Genomic DNA, 25892 nt, shown 5'->3' on the forward strand with positions numbered 1-25892 from the left:
TCAAACTATATTTATCTCATTTGTAACACTATTTATCATAAGATTAAAAACTAATTTACGAATTGACTTTCACTTTATGTCAGAACCTTCATAGAGTGAGGGCCAAACTGTATGAACGTCGGAGCTTGCGATATAGTCTAGCATTTTGACATATAACATGCCTATCAAATACCAATGACAATTATGGCAAATGTATGGATCATAACATTAAGCACTAGTTAATACAGTTATCAAAAACACAATTAAACATATTCTTACATGTCAAAATATTTCCAAGGTTTACCCCAAAACATCAATACACTAATCAAGCTCCTCCGTTTTGATGAAATATCTAACGAGCAACAAAAGAATACTATCCTATACATTAATTATGGTTTACGACTTCGCAACCGTCTTTGTACAAATGATGTTTATTATTCTTGAGGTTATTTGCCTTTATTAATCAAATGCTTTCATCTCCTCTTGTGTTGTGATGCGATTCATTTTTCACAAAATTGTATATATAAGTCTGCATGTTTAAACTTGTACAAAATTGTCTAAATATAATATTAGTGTATGTATATGGGCCTATAGCCTGAATACAATAAATGATGATGATGATGTCACTATATCATAAACACAACACATAAAGGTGTCAACTGTGTATCAATGATTTTGCTTAATCCTTCACTTAAAAGAGCTAAAATATATACCGACCATAAGCAAGTTTCTACCATATAAATGGCACCACAACCCGACACGCATCCACCCTATTCTTTATGTTAAGATTCGTGAAACAAATCATAACTCACAATGAATTGTTAACGTTTACTGCATCAGGATAATGAAGCAGACTACATAGAGTTTCATATCCCTTTTACGACCTGCATAGTTCCAAGTACTCTACGAACAGAAGCTGTATATCACCGGGCGATAACGGCCTTTAGTGATCCACTTCGAACATCCATCAAGACACTGGACTGTAAAGAGAAGGCTTCATGGGCATTTTATCCATGCACAGAGGTATTGGCTGTGACGGGGCTGTATACATGTGTATGCCACCTCATTAAGAAGGAGATGGTCTTGGGGAATTCACTACGAACCGCGTTAATAACACTTTGTGAAAATCGGACACCTATGACTCGATAACAAGACTGTGTTTAACGTTTAGTCTCAAATACACGTAATACTACAATTTATTTTCATCAGTTGATTCGTACCAATCAAGTTAAAGCATGTTTTCCTCTTGAAACAAAATGATTATGAATGCAGTCGTTTGAAATATACTCAAAGGCATATATTTGTGTTACGTATAAAAGAAGAGAATCGGTAAAACCATTTTACTGCTGTGGGTGGAATTATACAACGTGAAAGGACCAATGTCTGAAGGTATGTTAATGGGTAATAGTCCACATAAAGAGCGCTCCTGTCACATGCAAATGAGGGGTTTAAGAGGCACGTTCATAGCGAGTGTGTTAATCTTGTGCATTGATGCAGGCCTCATTGAAGCCACTAAGGATTGAAGAAAGGCCTGTGTAATGGCGTTCTGTATCGGAGGAGGGACAAGTCGAAATTTCTTCAACCTTTTGAGGATATGAAAGACGTCGTTCCATTTCATCCAAGACATGTTCGAGTGGTGACAGATCACAGGATTGCAGGCCACGGTGGCATATTAACTTTGTCCTGTGCCAGACACTGCTGCATAACCCCAGCAACAGGTGGTCTGGCGTTATCGTGCTTGCAAGTTACTCCAAGGCCGATCCCGTTGCAAAAACGTTTAGACTGTCGTTTGCCAAATGTCATTCCGGTATCTCGCAAAATGCAAATTCCCATCAATCAAATTCAATGGAGTCCTTCGTTTGCTGTTATTACCTTCACCTCCGTCCAGATCATGACGCCGCCACCTCCAAAACGATCGCATTCAAGAATCATGGTGTGATGTAACCATCAACTCGACGCCTGAAGACACGTGACCTGCCATCGGAACGGTGATGAAGGCAATGTGACTCATCTGTAGGGAGGACCCTTCTCTACAAACGTGCTGTCCACCGCAAGCGTTCTCCACACCGCTGGACGTTGATGTTGTGCCGTCAGGACTGGCCTTCTGGCTGGATGCCGCAGATGCGTCGACGTCGTAGGACTGTCCTAGCAGATACGCCTCTGTTGGCAGAGATGGTAAGAGTGAGAGTTGCAATCTGGAACCTGTGTCTCTGACGTCGTTGTTTCACATGGTGTTCCTGTAGACGTTGACGTGATGTGCAACGTCGTGCTGCGTGGTATCGGACTGAAGCATTCCTACAGCGCGCCATCTGTAATTCTCACTTCGGCGTGGCATGGTTAAAATCTCATCAAAACGATCAAAAGTGGTGATTTCCCTAATTCTGCACTTCAGAAGATTGCTTAAAGTGGCGATGTGAAGGGATTGGATAACTGGCCTTTTACAGAAATGTTTGGAGCTATTACTCCCGAACATCCTTTATCTCTTGCAAACACATGTCTTTCCATTTGTTTGGTTGCGTGTCTTCGAGCTTTTTAATGATCAAGGAAGAACAAGCATGACGATCGAGCCTTGTATGTACATGTAATTCAAGAAGACATAATGAACATTACTTCCATTGAGGTCATGACATTTAAGCAAGCATGAGACACCGTGTCTTTGAATGATTGATTTTATTTCGCATCACTCATTGTACGAGCTAACACGTAACACCAGGCAACCCAATCGTTAAAAGGAAGCAAAGGTGTTTAATCCGTACATAAATATGAGACTATTGTTCGCCGTTAGGCACTACACAAAGTAACATGTGAATCGTTTCCTGACTTTATTTTGTTAAGGTTTTCCTTTTCTACTTTAAGAAAATATTGTGGGGACTAGATATCGGGAAATTCAGTGTAGGTCAAACTGTGTCAAATCTGTTATCGACTAAACGCAAGTCGGCTTGCAAAAAACAAAGCGAACCGGATTATGTGTCGGTTCCAACCGACTGACACATTATTCCGGATTATGCGTAGGTTCGTATCAGTCCAGCTGTCACAACAGGCGATACTATGTACTCCATCTGTTTTCATGTTATTGTTCACAACTGTAGGGCATACGTTCCCTGTGATGATGAGCACTGGTGGTCACGGCCTCCTTTAGCATAAGTACTTCAGCCTTGCCAGAATATGCGTGCGTGTGTGCGTCCGAGCGTGTGTGTCTGTATGTTAGTGTCTGTTTATGTGTGTGTCTGACAGTGTGTACCCGTATGTATGTGGGTGTGTATGTGTGTGAGCGTGTGGGGGTTGTGTGTAGTGTGTCCGCCTATGTGTGTCCGTGTGGGTATGCGTTTGTATCTGTTTCTTAGTGGCTGTGTGTGTATGTGTCTCTGTATGTGACTTCATGTGTGTTATTGTCTGTCGTTGTGTGTGTCCGCATATGTGTGTCCGTGTGTGTATGTGTGTGTCTTATCTGAATGTCTCTGTTTGCGTGTGAATGTGTCTCTGTGCGACTTTGTGTGTCGGTTAATGTCTGTCGTTGTGTGTGTCCGCATATGTGTGTCCATGTGTGTATGTGTGTGAGTGTGTCATTATATCTAAATGTCTCTGTTTGCGTGTGAATGTGTCTCTGTGCGACTTTGTGTGTCGGTTATTGTCTATCGTTGTGTGTGTCCTCATATGTGTGTCCATGTGTGTTTGTGTGTGTCTCTGTACCTCATTGTATTTGTGTTTGTGTGTATGTATGTGCCTCTGTGTGCGACACTAGATCTATGTCTGTTATTGTCTGTCGCTGTGTATTACGCAGAATGTATATTTTAATATATCATGACGTTGTTGGTGTTGTGATCAAGTCTGTCGTTTAGAACATATCTTCTGCTGATATTGATAGGACTGACACTTTTAAACTTAAAATAAAGTTTTAATACCATCTGAAATCAATTATTTCCAGTCAGCTTCACTCGTGTCTTCATTTGCTGTTAATATTCTCCCAAATGAAATCAGATGAGTTTGAAATGAATGATACAGCTATTTTCCAAGATCTTCATTAAACCCCTACCTTCGGGTCCCGAAGAAAACATTGTCTAATCTTGTCCAGCACACCTTCTGGGCTTGCAAAATGCCAAATTAAAAACATTCGTCATAAGACTTTTAAAAGAATGTCAAACGTAATTAACTCTAACACTCTAGACATCTGGAGTTGTCATGATAGGTTATTGGATCTGCAGGCAAGAAAACATATTTGATTAAAAGGACGAAAGGTCTCCTGCCTTATCAGCATCTTTTGTTAGGCTTGTGGAAACGCTGACGGCAGTGGAAACATACAGGACGGGGATATGCGCTTTACAACATCAAACATCAAACTGAAGGGACTGAGGTCTTTAAATGTTCGCCTGAACATCAGTTTGGTTGCTTTCACACATGTCAGTGAGTGGGTTTGGTGTGTCGTGTTAGTACAGGCTTGAAAGCAAGGGAAACAAAACGCAAAAACTCGTGTAAATGTCAGTGACATTGCTTGAAACTTCAAAACTGTCATTAACTTTTAGCCACACTTTAGGTATTGTCATATCTCCGTTCAAAAGTAATTAGGGCTAATTTATGCTCACAAATAAATTAAATTGCCCCATAATGTCTTCAAATTCATCTAAATGTCCCTAAAATGATTGATTTGTCGCCGTGGTGTTTCGGGTTGCCGGTGCTTCAGGACCGATCCATTGTAACAGTAGGAATCAGGTGACCACTGTTGTTCATGCTGCCTGTGTGTCATTTCAACCAATCGGCGAGGGTAAGGTGAATAAGTATGTGCTAAATTGTATACACGGTCCTGCTGACACACAAAACTCACTGTATATTTTACTCGCAGAGTATATTATATCTCAAAACGTGTATTTTTCAAATCATACGTTGTAATTACACTTCTCCAAATAATAATATGAATACACAAATCCCTGAAAAGAGATGCGTGCCTTTTTGATGTTTCAGCTATGCACGTTGTCCGGCATTTATGCGTGTAAGGGCTTTATAATGTCTATGTCATCAACGGGTAATCCACAAACAACAAAAGATGCAGACTCCCTGAAAGTCATTTGTAAAGATATTTACTCTGCTTGATAATCAGAGACGTTAAATATTCTGTCTCATGATCACATCTCACAGACATGACATCTATTGGTTAAGCGATCAAGTAATCGACCATGTTATTAAAGATTACTTCATGCATGATTGAACAATCTCAATTGCAAACCTACCTAGATTTTCAGCACCAGGAGCCTTGGCACTCCAGAGAGTATAGGATACGATAGAATATACAATGGTCATGAGGATTAATGGCACCACGTAGTTCGCCAATGCCAAGAATACTTGGTAGGCCACATCGGTTGTGTACGACCAACTCATGCGATTGTACACCAGATAATTGTCGATGTCCTCATACGTCTTCGTGATCTCCATAAAAATCAGATTGGGCAGTGCTACCAGAGATCCAGCGATCCAGATGACAACCATTGTTATAGATACTTTCCTGAAGGTTATGTCCGAACTGAGTGGTCGGCAGATGGCATAATACCTCTCCACAGCAATACAGCAAAGTGTCAGGACTGACACGCAGACAGTTAGAGTCTGAAAATAAAGGAAAACATAAAGGATGAAACAATCTACTTCTTTGCGGACAGCATAATTGACTTTATTAAATACATCTTAACTATGATTATCATCTGAGAGGACTCTTTTTGCGAGATATGGAGATATGTGTGAAAGACGTGTCCTAGACATACAAGATAATGTCATTGACTCCAGCAGAAGCACATATATTTTGCATGCCACATTCTTTTAAGTTAAAATGTGTCTCACGCCTTATATGAGGGAGCCATAGTTTTATCTGATCATGTACAGAGCATGTATAATATAAAATATTCATGTTAAAATTCAAACCCGGACGGAATATTTCATAAATGTTCGTACAAATGTTTAGTTGACGTTAGTAACATAATTGCAAAACAAATACAAGGAATAGTTGGAAATCTTTCACATGGAAGCCTGGCTGTTTAATGAATGAATAGTGATATTATTCTTTTTATATTAAACTTTGCATAAAACATCGTTATTCATGACAGAAGGTTAAAAGACAAAATATGATCCACTGACGACGTAGTTTCGACGCCACGACAGACACACGAGGTTAGTTATACCTTCGTGTTCATAAAATAGTATTTGTCTAATGAGTATGAAAATGTTTCAGTCATGAAAAAATTCAATTATATTCACCATCGAGTTACGCTTAAGCTATAGAGGATAATGTACAGACCTGTTCTGTTGATTCACAAGCGCAGGTAAGATTATCTCTCAATATGCCTGCGACATTTTGGACCAGTTTGATTCTAGATAGTTGAAAATCTTAACGCAGTCGCTTGTCTATACTGAGAAATAATTTATTTCCATGAATATTGAATAAGGCAAATCATACGAGATTCTAATTTTGTTTCCCAGGGCGAAAGTGAGATCGACACTGCAAAACGTTCTCATTACTGTTTTAGTTTTGGAGAAGTTCCCATCGATAGACAGGTGTCTATAGTCAGTAAACAAATCTAAAATAAGCAAACCATTGGACGTCGGATTCAAAAAATGTATTCATCTGACGTCGTGATTTAACGAAAATACTTTTCAGGGCTGTGTTCAAGCCGGGAAAGCCACGCCTCAAATACAAATATACAAGAATCAACTGTAACGCTATTATTGAAGTGTCATACACTAGTAACAGATATCTTATACTTATATACATGTCCTATTCAGAAATACCTTTTCATGAACATTGTTAGTTCACTATTTGTTTATATTAATCTCTTCCGTTACACCTTTACAATACTTCGTCCCCAGTAGATGTACGAGGGCTGGTCAAAAAGTTCTAAGCCTAACAAACAAAATCAACAATTGTGAAAGTGTTTTTAATTTTATTTTTCAACATTATCTCAAAGAAGCATTCACGGCGGCTTTGAGGTAATCATTGTCGTTAAAGCGCTTTCCACGAAGGTGTTCTTTAAGTTTAGGAAACAGGCGGAAATCACCTGGTGTCAGCTGTGGCAAGAATGGAGGATGAGGCAGCTCTTCGAATCCACATAGTCGCACAGCAGCATTTGCAAGTGGAAAGGTGTAAGAAGAAGTATTGTCATGAAAAAGTAGAACTCCAGCAGTCAGCATTCCTCGCCGCTTTTCTTTGATAGAATCTCTCATAAAGCAAATCAGCATAGTAGGCAGCAGTAATCGTCTTTTGACTTTCTAAGTAATCAACAGGGATCACACCCCATGCACCTTAGAATACAGCGGCCATAACTTTTTTCACTGATCTTGAAGACTTGAATTTCTTATGTGGCGGAGAAGTGGAATGGTGCCATTCCATGTATTGACGTTTTGACTCGAGTTCATAGTGATAGACCAATGTTTCATCACCCGTTACTAATCTCTTTTTTAAATTTGACAAAATCCTTCTCAGTTAGCTTTAAATTTTCTCTGGGAATGTTAGTTCAATTTCCTTAATATCAGAACTTAGAAACTTTGGCACCCATTGAATAAAAGTTTCAATGGATCCATGGCTTAGACCTGTGTCTTCCTCAAATTCAGCAATGGTAAAACGTCTATATGGCAGTGTACGGGTTTTATTCCTTGATTGAATCTTCATTGATGGAAGATGAGGGACGTCCAGACCTAGGGTTATCATCAAGGCACTTATCCCCATACACTTGTGAAACGCGGTCATGAATTTCTTGGAGAGTAATTTTCTCTAAAGTCTGAACCTTGATGACTGCTCGGTACCATCACGTTCAACTGGCTGTCACTAAAATACAAACAACCTCAACCAAATACACTTGCAATGAACTACTCAAACAATGTGCAACAATGACTAGTTCATTTTGTTGTAGCCCATAGTTGAAAGTTAGTCAGGCTTAGAACTTTTTGACCAGCCCTCGTAGATTGTACCATATCTTTTACTTGGTGTATAGTGGTAATGTTTAAGAATTGATCGTCAGTCTGATGTCTCAATATGAAAGTAATGGTGTACTCCGAAAGCAGTCCTGTTTAATGAAATTGACCTATACTAGGGAGGAGCGGTGGCCCAGTGGTCACAGATATTAAGTGATCTGGGCTGTTTGAAGAGCAGGTAATCTGGGACTTAATTACGCAGGGAAATTAGGTGTACTACTGCTCTTCAGATACAAGTGAAGCAGAAGTAAGCTTTTTAAACTTGCTCAAAATAAGGAACATTATTCTTGTACACACGCATCAATGGATATACCAACGCAAATATAATTTTTTTATAACTATGTAAATGTGCGTAACATTCAATGTCAGTTTGCGTTTCGGATTCCGTTTCTATCAAGCATGTGTTTATGAATCATAATCAAATAGTGTTGATACCAGGTGAAAAGGTGAATGTATCCTGCCCCCTGGTCTTCAATTGAGTTAATGTTGATTAAGCAATCGTCCTGATACGTGCATATCATGGTAAATATTCGGGTCTGGACCAGACAAACCAGTAACTGAAAGTATGATCAACAATCCATGTCTTTGTGCACCCCCGCAACTCTAAGACTATCCAATCCATATTGATAGAGCGTAGCCTTCTGAAGATTTTACTCCGGTAATCCAGCGGGGATGTAGCTATTTGAAATAACTGATAAATATAACCTTCCGTCAAAGTTTAACATTCCTTCATTAAGATCTATGTTTAGAAAACAGACATATGTGATTAAGATGATCAAAGACCTATTTTGAGATTTCTGAGCTGCGGTGAGAATATTGTGGGTGTTTGATTGACTGACTCTGAAGGTCATGGACTTGATAAGGATCGGCTTCGAACTTTTCCCGCCCACCACATCTTATCTTCTTTTCTTCTTTGAAATTGAATGTGGGAAATATACATTTAAGAGGTGATGCCACTCTTGATAGAGTTTCGTTGCTCTTTATCAATGGCAAAGGGCACTTGGGGTTTCGTAATTCTATATATATCATGTTGTAAACGTATGAACTGGAAACCTTTTGAAGTTTTCAAAAGAGCATCTATATCATGCCATGTTTTAGACATGAGTGCATACGATTCTGATGCATATACCAGCAAATGATTCAGGTCATGTACAAGTAGAAATGAAACGCTGCAACACCAAAAGCCAACAAGTTTGTCGCGCACAACGTTATCTGAATACGATCATATAAATGCATTTCATTTCATTTTTGGAACCTCCGAAATGTTTGTAATCGCAGTTTATGACCGTTTACTGTGGCACAACCTCATCTTCCGATAGTTACACTATCTCCTCGTGCGATAAGCAGGTCATGTGGGAATAACGCTGTACGCATTAACCTCATATATAATCCAGTTGTATGACGGCGGCCGGTACATAATCGAGTCTGGACCAGACATACCAGTGGTTGAAATTATCAGCAAGGTTCCATGCAGTCCGGGTACGATATCACGGGCCAGCACTTTTGTGTTTGTGATAAAGACATAATACATAGAACGTAATGATTCAAATTGCCACTTGGTTCTCAGAAATTAGCAAAATGTACTTCAAATGACACCTGAAATATATACACGTACGTGAACTTCAACTGAATAGGTATGAATACTATGTTACATGGTAAAACTTGGTCTAAATGTCTTTAACAAATGACATTATAAAAGATGAATAAGTCTCCATGGGCTAATTAGGTCCGACATATTTGAGATAATTAAATTTTTGACGAAACAAATACTGGGATAACAAACTTTTCATAGGATATGCTGGATTTCCTATCAGTAAATTGTCCGACTCTTTCTTTCTTACTGGGTTTTTTCCTAAAAACAAAATCATACACACATCCGGTGGTCCTATAACTTACCAAGATTTTAAAGAGAGTCAGACGACTCTTGCTTAGATGTTGTTTTATCAAGATTATACCATTCAAGGCCTGAGTGAAGCTTTGAAAATGTTTTATGGAAGACATGTACAGGACATTTCCATATTTGACGTAAAAATGACAAGAAATATGTCCAATGCCGCTGAATTCCAAATTTTGACTTGTACCATATGTTCCCGTGTTTTTTCAGGTAAACAATCGACTTGCCTTTGCATGTGTTTTTGACGGGTGCTATCGGTGAGGCAGGATAGGCTCAGCTTTTCGCGAACACCTGTTATCATCACTATTTACTAGTGATTCATAAACACATGTCCATGATGAAGTCGGAATCGTACTATCGACGCTGCATTACGCAGAAATTTCTATTGGATATGGAAACGGTTTTGTCGCTTTTTTGCCCTCACTGCAACATGAATTCGAAAATCATTCCAGCAACACCATCCTACATTATGCCTCAACAAACCCAAAACTTTGTATGACAATAATTTTAGCCTCCTTACAAATTCAGTGAAAGAATGTTGTTTTCCACGGTATTTTGTGAAACAGTATTCCACGATTTTAAAGCAACCTTAGTGTATCCAATAGTAGCAGTGCAGAAACACATAATATGATAGAATATGTTCATGCCCCGGCGTAGGCTGGTATACTCTTAATGCGCAGTCTGGGCATTGGGGCACTCTTCAAAATTAGCTGCTGTGACCAGCCGGTTGTCTTTAAACACTTTTAATCATTAACGTTTATAACAGCAGGGAACGTCTTTAAAATACTGATGGAAAGAAATCCCAGAATACTTAACGAAGTAAGGCAAACGTACTGAGACATTGCCCCTTGGCGCGTACATCCATAACGTTTCACTGAATAGTTATACTTCAGCAAATTGCAATGTGTTAGACGCGCGAGTAAATAAGCACTTACAATAAGCATCCGTGTTCCAACAGGCATGCTGGGGCAATTTTCTGGGCTCTACTAATTGTAATAAATGAACTTGCCTCTTTTAGATGGCACACTGACCTCTTTCTGATAATGTAACCTTGGAAGATGTCTCCGTAGACGTTAAACGTTAAACACGTTTGCAAGACATTGTCTTTCATATTCTATCTGTTATGTTACTTACCAACACTCAAGAAATAACAATTATAGAACCATCGCGGACATTACTTCTCATGTTATCTTATCAAGCAAGAAATTGCGTCTCCGTTGGCATTTTAAAAGCAAAAAAAGTGTCAAAAGAATAAAAGCTCAGTTATCAACAGAAGCGAAAATACTGTGGAATGTAAAAGTATTCAGCATTACGACACATGGTCGCTTCCGCGTGCTATTGTAAAGTTAGTCTGAATAATATATATTCAGCTAAGTAGGGCCCTTGCATTAGAAGAGGCAACGGAGGAGTCCCCATCATTTTCCAATCATGTGAGGTTCAAAGAAATCGTAATTCAACAACCTGAGCTTCGACCTCAATCAGTAAAGAACAGCAACCCGCCCTAAGTGAAATGTGAATTCCAGTAGCCTTAGCTTTGACATGACACGTGATGATAAAGTGCGAGGTATTAATGATTAATCATTACTGATTGAAAATTGGCTTGTAATTACGTTCATAAAGAGTGATGCCTTTCACGTTCACAACAGGATTTATATAGAATTACGAAACCCCAAGTGACCTTTGACGAAGACTCTATCAAGAAGAGCATCGCCTGTTATAGGGCAAGTATATTCCCTACATACAGTTGCAAGAAAAATTATTGATATGTTGTGGTGGGCGGGAAACGTTCGTACATTATCATATCCATGACCTTCAGACCAAGCCAATCAAATACCCACTTTATCCTCACAGAAGCAACGAAATCTCAAAATACTGCCTTGATAAGTTCAACCACAAAAATGTAAGCTTTTTAAACCTTTTTTCCACAAAAGATCAATGTCAATCATGAAAAGAGTATTACATACATTATATTTTTAAAATACTGATATGTCGCTGTGATATGCTTGACCTTTGATAAGTTTAACATGATACGGGAGGTCGTGGTGAAGCTTTTGAATCATTATCACCCTATTAACTATTGGAAGGAATACCAGTATTATCCTAGTTCAACTCGGTGACAGTCAAGATCACACACGCATTAGCTTATGCCCTCATACATTTGTATTTGATTTCATCATATGATGGCCAATGCATTTCCCCACATTGACTTGTAACATATTTTCCCGTGACAGCTGAACAATTGACTTGCCTTCGTGTGTGACGGGCGCAATCGGTAGGGCAGGTTACGCTCACCTTGTCGTGAACACTGGGGTGTGGTCACTATTTGATAGCAATTCTTAAACACATGCTTATGGCCCTATCGTAAATTCATATGGAAAGGGTTTTGTCTTGTATATTTACGCATTGTTGGTATCAGTATCTCAAATTGATAGTTATTCTGTTATGTTCGTTCTCAGATAGAGATCCCATTCCACATTGGGAGTATCAGGTATTTATATCGTATAACTGTGTGCATTGAAAAAAGAAATAAGTTTGTAAGTGCCCCAACACTTACCTGAAACTACTCGCCAACGTAAGCATTTTCGACACACTCAGCTGACCCTTTTGGTGAACAAAAACACCTGGTGGCACAATATCAAAGCCTCGTACTGATTATTGCCCACTTTGCAGGACCCAAAAAGCTAGATGCGCTAATTTTCAACATACATTGAGCCAAGCGTTTCTCAGATAGGTTCCATTCTTCAAAAGACAACTTGATTGTTATTACGTTATTGACCAAGGTCTCATTGGAGTACACGGACGTCATAAAGAGAAACATGTGTTGGCCTAGATCTTATTTGGCTTTTCACTATTTCGATATTCTTACGTCCGCAGGCACTTTGTCCGTCAAGGTTCTAATTCTCATCGTTTATCGTCCCTCTAACATAACAGTGTGTTTCTTCTAATCAATAATAAGTGCCTCGTTTTATGAATGGCGTTAATGGTTAAGTCAGTTATTTTGGATGAGCATTCGTGGGTCTTTCTTAACCAGTTTTTCACGTATCTTGTCATGATAGTTGTTGAATGCAAAGTCAAATGATAATATATCTATATTGATGAATTGGAACGTCTTTATGCGTATCTTTCACAAGTGTCACACATACATGTAAGAAAAAAACGTGTGATTGACTCAGTATCGACACGAATACTGTGTTTATAAGACAAGGTGATTTTTAATTACAAAATGTTTGAAATACACACAAATTGCATTAAGTTTTGTACTGATTCGCTCATTCTTCGCTGTTGATGATAGGCACACACGTTCCTGGTAGGTAATTACATTATACCTGCTACGCTTCCTACAGCGATATTGAAATGAAAAAGACATTAACTAATGTATAATGACCACATTCTTCTTTGTCATACATTCAGGGTTAATCGTGTCCGAGTGACGCTTGAGTCGGGAGATGATTAAAAACGTCTGTGTGCTTGATGGTATGTGTACACCCTGCCGTTCCCTAACGCGAACCGACAATCTCCTAAATACATTAGAAACGCCACTACAAACGACAGCTGTTGCAGGCACGTCTTCCTATGCGGAAATCCTATCTGACACGAATACTTCAGACAAAACGTGCCCTATGTACGCGGCCTGACCGCTGCAATGCATATTCCGATAACAATTGAAGTGAACTGTTATTGTCAAGCAATATAGATTGTAGGTGTATTGTGTTATACTGTCCTGCTTAACCGTCGATTGAAATGACGTAAATGATTCAAACCACTTTGAAGTCCCAGTATACAAATAGTTTGAATCATAAAGCCTCGCATTATATGTTTGGACAGAATGTGTTCAAATAAGACGCTTTGTAACTTCCACAAGCCCCCCATTGTTCTTGATTACCTATCAAGCATGGCATAACTGTTGTTGAGGGCCTCTCGACCATGGTAGGCTTACAACATCATACGACGAACATCTCACCTACCCTTGAGGGCGGTCGGGTAGCCTAGTGGTTAAAGCGTTCGCTCGTCACGCCGAAGACCCTGGTTCGATTCCCGACATGGGTACAATGTGTGAAGCCCATTTCTGGTGTCCCCCGCCGTGATATTGCTGGAATATTGCTAAAAGCGGCGTAAAACCTTACTCACTCACTCACTCACCTACCCTTGAAGCTATAATTCTCCAGTTGTAATCTTGGTTTATCCCTGTCGTAAGCATCACGCATTATAGCGTAAACCCAAGAAAGACATAAAGCTCTTCTTTGACGGAGATGGAATATGATGCATGTCTCAAATGATGTCGCGTGTTGATAGCTTAGGATTATCCTTCGTCGACTTTTACATACTGAACGTTAACATTCTGTTAAGAAGCATGTCATTCAAACTGCTCGTATCTTTAAAGATACAGCGCATTAGAGGATTAAGTGGTGTTTTGTTGGAATGAACATGGTCGACATGGGCTTTCTACGGATATATATATATATATATATATATATATATATATATATATATATATATATACTAATTCGAAATATCAAAATGCAAATTGTATCTTGAGTTTGAAAGGAAAGCGAGTTTGAATAGAGCGTTCGGCCATTTGGAATACGGCATAATGACACCACGTTCTGTGTTGTATACACATGTAGCAGACTGTTTAATGTATAAACTTAAGCCATATAGCTATAGTCCATATCAGCATCATCATTTTCAGTTATCACAATTTTATATGGTAAATGTAATATATAGCGTTAAGTACATATCGTACCAAACATAAGTACAATGGATGTGATGGTTCGCATTAATAGGCTCCCTTAGAACTTCTAATGGGGTAAAACGAGAGTGATTGTTTATTTGTGTTTGTCGTGGTTCAGTGATATACCTATAGTATTAATTCTCCATAATATACACGCATGTAATACCATTCACGTCCAAGCTGACATAATCCTGATTACCTTATGTGATATAGATGTCCCTGACATTTTATGGTGACGGTCATGATAGTTATTATCTCAAGACAAATATAGGACAAGTGATTAAGCTCAGTCCCGCAGTAATGATTACAAACGATATTATCTTACCTCCATGTCAGAATGTTGAGATCGGATTGGTTTACGTGAGCTTGATAAAATACGTCGTAACCCGCCTAGGAAGGAATTAAAAACTTGAGCTGGAGAATAATCCCTTAATCCCGCTGCGACGCAAATTTAAAGGTTGCACGTTGTTTACGAGTCAATGAAATTTACGTCACAGGTTAACCTCAGCTCAATCGAACAGCTGCATTCCACCAATGTTCAATTTGTTTTAATTCTATTACAGTGGCAGATTGAAACATGTCATCAAGATAAATCCTAGCAGTATCACTCAGGTACATGTGGTGTTATGCGTACCTGGTTAAGTTGTATACCACTCGCCTCCGGGACGCATACAACCACATTTACCCCTCGTAGAATATCACCTACAAGTGTATGTCGCGCTCAAATGTAAATGCCATGATAATGTTTCGTGGCATTCTAATATTAAGTTCTCTTTGTATACGTCAGTTCTCTCTTTACAACTACATTGTACAGATGGCTTCCTATCCAAAGTACGATGCATTTAGTGTACTGCATCTAGGGAAAGTAACGGGACATGTTACATTTCCACAAGTGTTCAACATGTCACGATCATAAACATATCTATGTGCACCATTGATTTCAGAGGCTTCCGTCGTTTATTTCCTATATGAGATATCAACATTATGTACAGCCTCTTTAAGGATGTTGATAAAATATACATGCTTTAAAAATATTTACTCAGATTTTAATAATGAATAGTCCCGAAAAGAACACGACCTCGGAAATGTCGGACAAGTCCATATTTCGAAAGGTGGGTTAAGTTTATTATTACCCGCATATTCTCACAATTCTCACGTCGATCGTCTGTCCCTTTTCTCCAAATACCGATTGTCATATCTCTCCCACTCTCGGATGTGATCGTTCGGCCACTGCGTTTACCTACAGCTACATGTACAGGGAACAGCTTACTTGACACTTCCCTCTCAAACACACGTCGTCCAATATATGACGGCATCTATTTGCGAGCGCATATTCCAATCTCCAGAAATGAAGTCATGATAGAGCAATGTTTTATCGTGAAATAAATCACGCTTCGTTTTCCATCGTTCTACGATTTATCGCGTAGCTATCTTATATACTCAACAACAAAAGTTCCTGTGACACCAATATCTTAGTGTATTTTTCAAACAAGTAAAGTATGGTTTTCAATATTGTAGTACACGTATGGTGTCAAGTCACAAAAACGCAACTGCTACAGAAAAGCATGCATTCCATGCAAAAGTTGACATTTATGCAAGACCCATGCATTTCACTACTCAAGAATTGGTATAAAAACATGTGCGTTAACGGGATTCCATATGCATTGTTTAGCATCGTGCTGACAACAACCACTCCGAAAAACACCAAAATTACGCAATTATTCAACATTACGATATGCCACGCCTGTCCGAAAATGAGCGTCTGCGAGCCATTAGTATGCTTGAAACAGGATCGAGTCAACGTGACGTTGCAAGACAATTTAACGTCCACCATTTGGTGTTTATGGCAACGTTGGCAACAGACGAATGCAGTCAGAGACCATCCTCGGAGTGGAAGGCTACGCGTAACCAATAATCGACTAGACAACTGGATTCGAACAACACACCTACGAAATCGATTCCAGCCAGCAACAGTGACTGCAAGAAGCATCCCTGGCCTTCGACGAATATCTTCACAAACCCTACGTCGTCGCCTCAGATGTGTAGGGATTATCGCCAGAAGACCCGCGCGACGACCCATTTTGACAGAAAACCACCTTCAAGCACGTTTACAGTGGTGCAGACAGCATCTACGCTGGACGGTCATGCAGTGGGGACAAGTTCTATTCACTGACGAGTCTCGTGTTCACCTCAGCCACAGCGATGGACGTCGAGGTGAACGTGACGTCAATCATTGTGTCATGGAAGGAGATCGGTTCGGGGACGGCAGTGTTATGGTATGGGGTGGGATTACAGCAAGACAGAGGACCCGTTTGATAGTGGTAGAGGGAAATCTCATTGAACAGCGCTACCGCGACGAGATCATCGGCCCTGTTGTTCTACCGTTTTTGCGTCGTCATGGCCCAGGCATTACCTTTCAGCATGACAACGCCCGACTTGTTCAGGATTCTCTACAACAAAACAACGTAAATGTCATCGCCTGGCCGGCTCGCTCCCCTGATCTCTCACCAATCGAGCACATGTGGGATAAGATGGATCGGCGCCTTCGACGTCAACCACGTGTTCCATAGACACTCCAGGAACTTCGAAACATGCTCCAGCAGATATGGACCGATATCCCACAGGACTTTGTGTGACGCCTGGTCCATTCCATGAGAAGAAGATGTGTTGCTTGCATCGCAACCAGAGGTGGACACACACGCTATTGATTCGTAAATTAACATTTTGGCATGTTCATGGGTTTTTTTTATGAAATCACGCATTTTCTGAAGTCAGTATGACAAATTATAACACTTGAACACTAACAGGAGTTTTTTATCTGTTGCAAACCGAAATTGTTTCAGATTTGGTAAAAAACATAACTTTGCATTAAATCTTATTCAATGTCACAGGAACTTTTGTTGTTCAGTATATATCCAGAAGAAGGAAACACTGTACAGCTGGGTTATTGCGGTCATTGCAATATGAATACAAATGCACTATATCAGGGTTCAGCTATCTAAGGCGTCAACATTCGCTGTGCAGAGTTACAGTTCTTGAGCATGCCAGCATACTGAACCCGTATCTCGACTCTCAAATAGGCCCTGGTAGTTACACTTGGCTTGTCAGCACCACGCCCATGGTCATCCATAGCGTATCCTTGATTTGGGAAGTAGAATCGTAATGCATATGAACACGGCTCATCTCCTGGCTATAACGTTTGTCAAACTGTAATATATGATATGTTAAACTCTAGGGTTTTTCATCAAGCTTATTAGAACTTATCAAGCTTCACTGATTGTACGTCTTACTTGGTGTTACCTGTCTTATGTGGCTGTATCTGGTGAGATTACTGATCCATTCATATAATTTTCTTGGCTAGTTTTGCTTTAGCGTCTAGTACAATTTGTTTCGGCGGATAATCGAGACTGGTTAGTCACTGGCGTTGACGTTTCATATTTATCCACACGTACAATGCTATAATTTTAGGATTATTTATTAACTGACGATTTATATAACTCATGAATATGAAATGAAGAAATGATGAGAAAATACTTCTTTATCTAATACTTTCACAGCCCTAGATATAAATGCATATGTCAAATTACGCAGAGAAACAAGCAACAGGTATTCGGCCTGCAGTAATACCTCCTGAACATAATATAGATTTCAGATAATTTTGCTGATGTTGAATGTGTGCACAAACATAGTGCCGTTGGGTTTAGAAGAATGGCGAGAAAACTGCCATTATTAAAACAAATGGCGACTTACGGGAGGGCTGAAATGACCAATATTGGGACCTAGCTATAGCTTTGAAACGTACAGGGCGTTCAATTGTGGACACAATGCACTGTTGTAGTTATGCTAGCAATACTTTTGTATCGTTTCGTGCCGAGAGGCTGTATTCACATCGCTCCTTGCAAAAGAAATTTACATATAATTGCTACACGAACGAGAATCGTCTACAGAATGATGCCATTGTGCATGGTGATCCGTGCTTTAATGCAAACAGTAGTAAATTAAGAGAACTCTTACCAGACACTTACAAACTTGTTTTTGTAAGTTATTTGACACAGATGAATGCAATTGCAATGGACAACATAAGACTCTCAGACGCCTGTATGTCAGCTTGCTATCCACACTATTGAAATCATCCCTGGAGTGGTGAATTATATGCCAAAGGAACAATGTATCATTGTTTTATTCGCATTCACATACTTGAGAAATACGAGGTAAAACGTCTCTGACATGTCACTGACTGATTTATAGAGACAATGTTAACATGTTGATAACACCATGAAGAATATCATTAACACATAGTTAATTAACTTGATATAAGGATATATGTCCTTCCGTTGTTAATAGGACATATTGCAGACGGCATGTATTTTATCATGGTGATAAGGAATCTTAGAGAAATTATGCACTGCAGGTGGAATTTTCCGTCTAATATGTGGAGTTACACGTGTTAACACGTCCCGGGATCGTTGGAGTTTATGAGAGATATCTTGTTTCACATGGTCACATGACCATGGTATATATACGTGAGTGTTAACCTAACATATTGAACATATTGAATGATACCATTAAGTGTAAAGCATCACGATGTCACGTTGATAATTATATTCTACAAGAATCCGAAGGATGTTTTTAATTACAGTGCAACTGACATGAGACTTGTGGAATTCCTCAATGCAAGCAAAGAAAATAACCTTTAGCCCATGCCTAGTACCAACAAATATTGAGTACCATATTTCTCATAAATCTCACGCTGCAATAATCCATATAGCCCAGCGGATAAGCCCTCATTTTAGTTGGGGTTTTTTTCAAATCGCGACAAAAGCATGAAACTTTGCACAAATACTCTTTCACATACTCCCCTTCAATTAAGATCAAGACCCCATCCGGGTCTTCTTTAATGAGCCGCCATTTTGAATTTCAAAATGGCGGACATAAATATCTGCAAATGTTATTATGATTATTTTCAATAATAAACTAAATAAAATTCACACTTTGATATTAAAGTTATTTCTTTTCTGGAATGAATATATCCAGTAAAATATAAGAGTTACACATTTATCCGATTCTTTCGAGAGCATATGAAACAGACTGACATTTTATTTTTCCTTAACTTTGAATACCATATACTTCCTATATTGCAACCGTATCATAGTTGCATGAAAATAACACAATTCTTCAAATGGCCAGAGTAACCAGTATCTCCAAGCAAAGACAGCAGCCAGCAACGCATAAGATGGCTGATTAATGTTAAACGTAAAAACTTATACATATAATTGTTAAAGACTGTGTCTTTGCAACTGGAAATATATAGAAGACGGATCTCAGAAGACTTTAGTTCGACTGCCCAGTATATACACCGAGGCACTGCAACACTGAAAGACACTTCAACGTAACACCATGATAAGGAATGATAACACAAGCGCTGGGTGTTTACAGGTCACCTCGGAACATCTTTCATCATCGTAGTTAATTAGAATAGTGTTCATGAAAACAAATAAGTCATCAATCCTCCTGTAAGACGAACTTCCTCAGGTTCATTAACAAATGATTGAATAGGATGGTTACCAATCATTCCCCAATCTTTTCACAGACTAGTAGTTGGTTTCTGAGAGAAATTAGTTTTGCGGATGCTACCTTCATCAGTTTATGACGCTGTTGATTGAGATTCTATGATATATCTCTGTTTTCTCCGCAGGGCAGACGTTGTGTCCGACAATCAAACAAAACCATAGGCAAACGTAAGTATCCATCATGCCCCTATATCTCCTGCTTATATGCATCATAGACATTCTATTGCTTGCTAATACACATTTTGTTATTAGCTATTACGTCCTGTTTACTACTCCTTTGCAGCAGTATGCCTATTATGGCGAGAAAAAGTGGGCTGTAAAGTCACGCGTGCGTGTGTGCGTGTGTGCGTGCGTGCGTGCGTGCGTGCGTGCGGTCCGGACTTATACATCCGGTTTCATACAACTATCACAATGAGATTCTATGCATCTTGATATTGAATGCAACTCAAACACATTATACTGACTTCGAGACCGCTAGTCGTTATTTTATTCCATCAATTCTAAGCACCATCTGTTCAAAGTATTTTGGCATGACGTGGCCGGGAATCGAACCACCGCCCTTTTATAGATACAACGTCAACGCTTATGACCACATACATATACAGTGCAAGAGTAATTTCATATTGACATCACATGTATACACATGCAAGTATGTACTCAATCAAGTATGTACTATACTCTTCAATGTGTGTGTGTGTGGGGGGGGGGGGGGCGGGGACATGTTTGCGAGAGTAGTTTTGGTATTTACAGGAAACAACCCGAGTTCTTCCCACGACGTTAAACGATTTTATATCCTCAATGTCAATTAGAAGCGGTGAAAAGCGTTTCAGTTATACCACGGCGTGTCAGCTGAATGTGGGAGGAAAGCCCGACTTTACACAGGTTTCTGACGTTTACTACTTTGATGCTGACATATCTTGGATCATAATCGGGCGAACCGGGATTCAATCATAGGTTTCTGGCGTGCCCAAGGGAAGCAACTCTGCACAGGCAATTGCTGACTGGGTCCCCCGTGCCCCCGATTTTTAATAAAAGCGGTATATTACGCACCAACTACTATTTTCTTGCGTACGAAACTTCTGCATCCCGAATATTCTATAAGTTAGCCCTGTATCAAAAGGAATATGCGGACTCCCCAACCCAAACACCTCTAAATATGCTGCATCTTATCCAGTTGATATATTTACACATATAACGCGCTAAATCCATCCTATCTTAAGCATGCTCGAAGCATGTCATTATTAACCTGGTCAATGGATTAGTGTGTACTCCAATCTCACTCTCAGCTCACTGGTGAGTATACAACCCAAGCTGCCTTATGAGTCGCTAGAAGGTTAACCGATACCAACTCATCCTACCTGACAGCCAATTCACTGCCAGGAGAACAGATTATTGCGAACCTAGTCACCTACCTAAAGAGACACCACATGCAACACGTGGTTCATTGTGCGGTAGAACTGAGGCCCTATCCAACCATCCACCCATCAAATCACCAACCCAACCATCCATGCGCAACCAACATTGCTTTACTTGGTTAACGCCTGATTTTGGACCCGCGCTGTGGACAGGACCATGTTGCACCAATTCATAGATCAAGTATATCCTATCATTTACAAACATAAAGAGCATATGTGCTCCTAGCAAGCGAAATACCCTAGCAAGAGATAGTGTCTAAACGTTATTCAGTTTTTGAATGCATACGAAACCCATTTATTGCCTGATGAATGAATTAATGAATGGATGGATGGATAGATGAATTAATGAATGAATGAATGAATGAATGAATGAATGAATGAAGATTCTCAAAACATCAAAATTAAGTAATTAAATGACAAAATAATCAAACATTTACATCACCAAGGTGGGAATGGTGTCCCGCATATATACAGGCTATAAACAGTGATACCTATTGGTAATATTACCACAAGTTGTTCAGGATAATTTTTGTTTTATATAAATGCTTAGAGAATTTGATCAATAAGCGTGCAAAAGATTACATATCTCTCTCTGAAAGTACACATTCACAGTTTTAGATGACATGGTTATAATAATCATTAGCAAAAGTGTTACCTTTTGTACAGTCCTTAGATATTTTGCCTCTGGATCCAATCCTTATTACATACTGTATTTCTTCTCTCAATTCTGGATCTAACAAAACAACGCTGTATAACACATGAAAAAAGCGTTGTATGGATTTTAGAATATCGAAACAGGTCATCTCTACGTGATAATTTATGTTTCCATACTTCTTCCTCGTGTGTAGTTATTTCATTTAATAAATCTTTATCCACTTATTCTTCGCGGGGAATTCCCCTGAGCAAACAGTAAATCATAAGTACATGAGGTTTCGTAGCTGTTGAAAGCAACACTCCACATAGACTGTGTAAGTTATTGTTATGAAAATAACTGAGTGACGTAGATTCATTCACTCATTCATTCATTCATTCATTCACTCACTCATTCATTCATTAACGTCAGTCCTTAAGCAGAAATATTGAAATATTTCTCAAATACACGTTATTGATGGTCCATTTTGGATATTCAGGTAAGCGCGGTGAACGGGAAAAATAATGCGTTATTCTTTGTACTTTTTCGTAAATCATGAATTGGTGTTTTTATTAACAAGTTAATTGGATTGGAGGAAATACAACCAATAAAATGAGACAGCTCTAGCCTTTGGCGCCTGTCGTTACAGATCTGTCAGATACGCGAACTTTCAGACCTGACATTTAAAAATGATGATAGCACGGGTTTCGTCGTTCTGAATGAAAGTGTCTCTCTTTCGTCGCAATAAATCCACTGTTATTCACACTTTGTTTCAGATTTACTATACAGACGTGTTGTAAACAATACAAAGTCACGGATTAGCATGTCACATAATTGATTAGAATTGTGGATGACCATTGAAATAAAAAGCTTACAATTAGAACCTTGTTGAAACCACAGTATTATATTATATTCTACTTCTGTTCTAAGACTGAATTGACAACCTATCATTTGGTCCCTACGATTGTAGATTGTGAAAAACTGGCATATGCACATTGGTTCTTTATCCCAATCCTCTATATCTTATCCTAAACAACTGACATGAACATTCACGCTTTCCATTCTCCCACTTTCTCCATAGCCGCAATTTTACATTAGCATTGAACCGCAGCCGTGGCCTAGTTGATAGAGGGTCTGTCAGAAGAGCGGAATGGCAACCGTTCCATCCTATGGCCGCGTCATACCAAAAGACGTTGAAGGTCGTACTTATGTTACCCTGCCTGGTGTTCGGCATTAAGATGATAAAACAAGGACTGGACGGCTCGGAATCAGTATACGGTGTCTGGGTGAGGTATCTATGTTATAGTGCGGCATCGTATCTCAGTGGGCTTGCAATAGAAAACTTCCATAAATCCAGATTCGTACAAGCAGCCACACACACGCGCATATACGTCGCTATATAAGTTCAATAATCTTGATCGTAAACCTTAAACCCCACTTAACCTCACTTTTTAACAAATCACTTCATATTTTCACTCTCATTTGGCAGTCAACAAAAACCAATGTACCTTAAATGTATGCTTATGAAGAAATGTATTGTCGGACAGTGAGAGTGACAAGAGCTGTTGATGATAAATAAATGGTTTGTGAATGTGTAAACCTGCTATTCATGTAAAGGTTGCGGACGATGGTGGAAGTTTGACGTCAACGCCAGTAGGCAGAAAGACACCAATGCAGCGGCAATATTAGTCACGGTGGCGTCGTGAGTGAAGGAGACAACTGATTACAAATCGCGTGAGAATAAACCTTGCCCACTTTATACGAAAAACGCGAAAGATTTGAATATCTGTCTGAAAGTAAATACACCCTTACTTAACATTGTGTCATTGTGTCACCTTCGGGTGTTTTTAAAGAGTAGAAATGCCTTTCGTTAACAATTTAAGAAATAATGTCACCTTTTGACATGAGTACATTTCAAGTACGTTTTGACGCGTATTCCTTAAGTCGAGTAAAAACGAAATAAGAAATTTACAACGATACATTTTCTGACAAAGGATATTTGTTTTTTGTGTACAAGGTGAGATACTCATTTTGAAGTACAGTTCCACGGCAATACTTATTCAATTACTTCCACTGCTTCTTTCAATAATGTGTTGTGAACACAAGTAGTTGTGTTCATCTAGAAAATTATAGTGTTCCGTAACCATATTTGTCGGTGGTATCCTAGACATTTAATACATTTTGCGGGAATATATTGCTAATGGCGGCGTAAAACCATACTCACTCAATATATTTCGTCTTGGCCTAAATATTTTACTTGAATTTTTTTGTCTTTTCCTTCCTGACATTTGTGACATGTTTTCAATCTATTGGACTTTCTCATGAGAAGATTTTCAAACAATCGAGATTGACAATCATTTGACAAATCCACGTAAAGAGGGTGAGTATGGTTTTACGACGCTATTAACAATATTCCAGCAATATCACGGCGGGGGACACCAGAAATTGGCTTCACACATTGTAACAAATGTCGGGAATGGAACCCGGGTGTTCGGCGTGACGAGCGAACGCTTTAACTGCTAGGCTACCCGACCGCCCCAGAAGAAAATAAGTTAGCACGTGAAGAAAATAGGTTTTTGATGGCAGACAAATGTTCTTCATTATCTACAGTTGACTCGGTATTCGAGTAAAACATATTTGCAAAATAACATTCACATCATTCATTCCATACCTGTGAAAATATTACGATCTTGCAGAGTGTCTCCCCAAGGAACCATGTCTCTGTAATGTTCTGTAGTACAGTTGGAGGTTCACATGTAATAAACACAAGGAAGTCTGCAACAGCCAGATTCACAATGAACAAGTTAGTCACTGTCTGCATGTGTTTGCTCCTGCATACAACGAAACACACCAAGAAGTTGCCAAGAACACCCACCAAAAACACAATGATGTGGAGGAACACAAACACCCATTCAGTCGTTGTAGGAAAAATGTGTTCCTTCAGAATTGAATTTATAAATTCATCTTTGCCCATACAGAACTTTGAACCACTCAGCTCATAACAGCGCGTCACTGTACCATTCGTAGATATATTTGAGCTATTCATTTTTAAAATAGGTCGCTTCTTCAGATGAATGCTCAAAAGATGAATGCTCGGCTTTCAAAGCGAAAATTGAAAGGAAAATATGTTAGTAATTTCAAAAAGCAAACATTTCCAGAAACGGCGGCTGATAGCTTAATCACAAAGGCTTGATTCCGTAGCCTGTTCGAACGCTCGCTTCTGTCAGTGGTTAAATCGGAAGCTTGCAGCAGATAACTCCCGATAGCTTAGACTGGTCCATACACTTCGCCTGTCAGCAACGGTCTGTGACCCTCCGTCCGTGGAACTGCCTCGACTCCGCTTCGTGTGCTGGGAACAACGCGCTATGATAAATATTCACATAATTACCTGGATAGCGCAGGCGGAATAACGCTTACTCGATTGATTGGTTGCGGGGTCGGCTGATGAGATGCGAGGGTGTTAGGAACTGACAAATGCTTCATAAGTGTTTGTGTCCGTTTAATTTGCTTTAGTCAATGATCACTTGGGCTGTACAACTGATTTTGCAGATAGTAAGAGTGTGGTAAAAGTGTCTTTATGTAAGTGTCAGTCATCAACATATTGTCAGGTCTTAGGGCGAATGTAAAACAGCTTTTCTCTGCAAAAATGAAGGTGTTCACAAATTGCTGAGAAGCATTTTTCTCTGGTAACCAAGTTTTTTAAGAATTGCTGGGTTAATAGAAA

At 39.3% G+C, this 25892-nt stretch overlaps 1 protein-coding gene across 1 annotated transcript in view; it reads right to left on the reverse strand.

Moving 5' to 3' along the window:
- LOC139480160 (orexin receptor type 2-like) overlaps nucleotides 1-25354 on the reverse strand; it is a 52403-nt gene extending 27049 nt beyond the window's left edge. The window contains exons 1-2 of the mRNA XM_071263194.1: nucleotides 24840-25354; nucleotides 5202-5571 (exon numbers count right to left, since the gene is read on the reverse strand). Coding sequence (XP_071119295.1) covers nucleotides 5202-5571; nucleotides 24840-25214 — 745 coding nt within the window. The 5' untranslated portion in view covers nucleotides 25215-25354. The remainder of the gene's footprint in view (nucleotides 1-5201; nucleotides 5572-24839) is intronic.
- Between the last annotated feature and the right edge of the window lie 538 nt (nucleotides 25355-25892).

The sequence above is a fragment of the Haliotis cracherodii genome, unplaced genomic scaffold (genome assembly GCF_022045235.1).
Source record: "Haliotis cracherodii isolate W230 unplaced genomic scaffold, xgHalCrac1.p SCAF_4, whole genome shotgun sequence".
In the NCBI taxonomy this organism is placed as follows: domain Eukaryota; kingdom Metazoa; phylum Mollusca; class Gastropoda; order Lepetellida; family Haliotidae; genus Haliotis; species Haliotis cracherodii.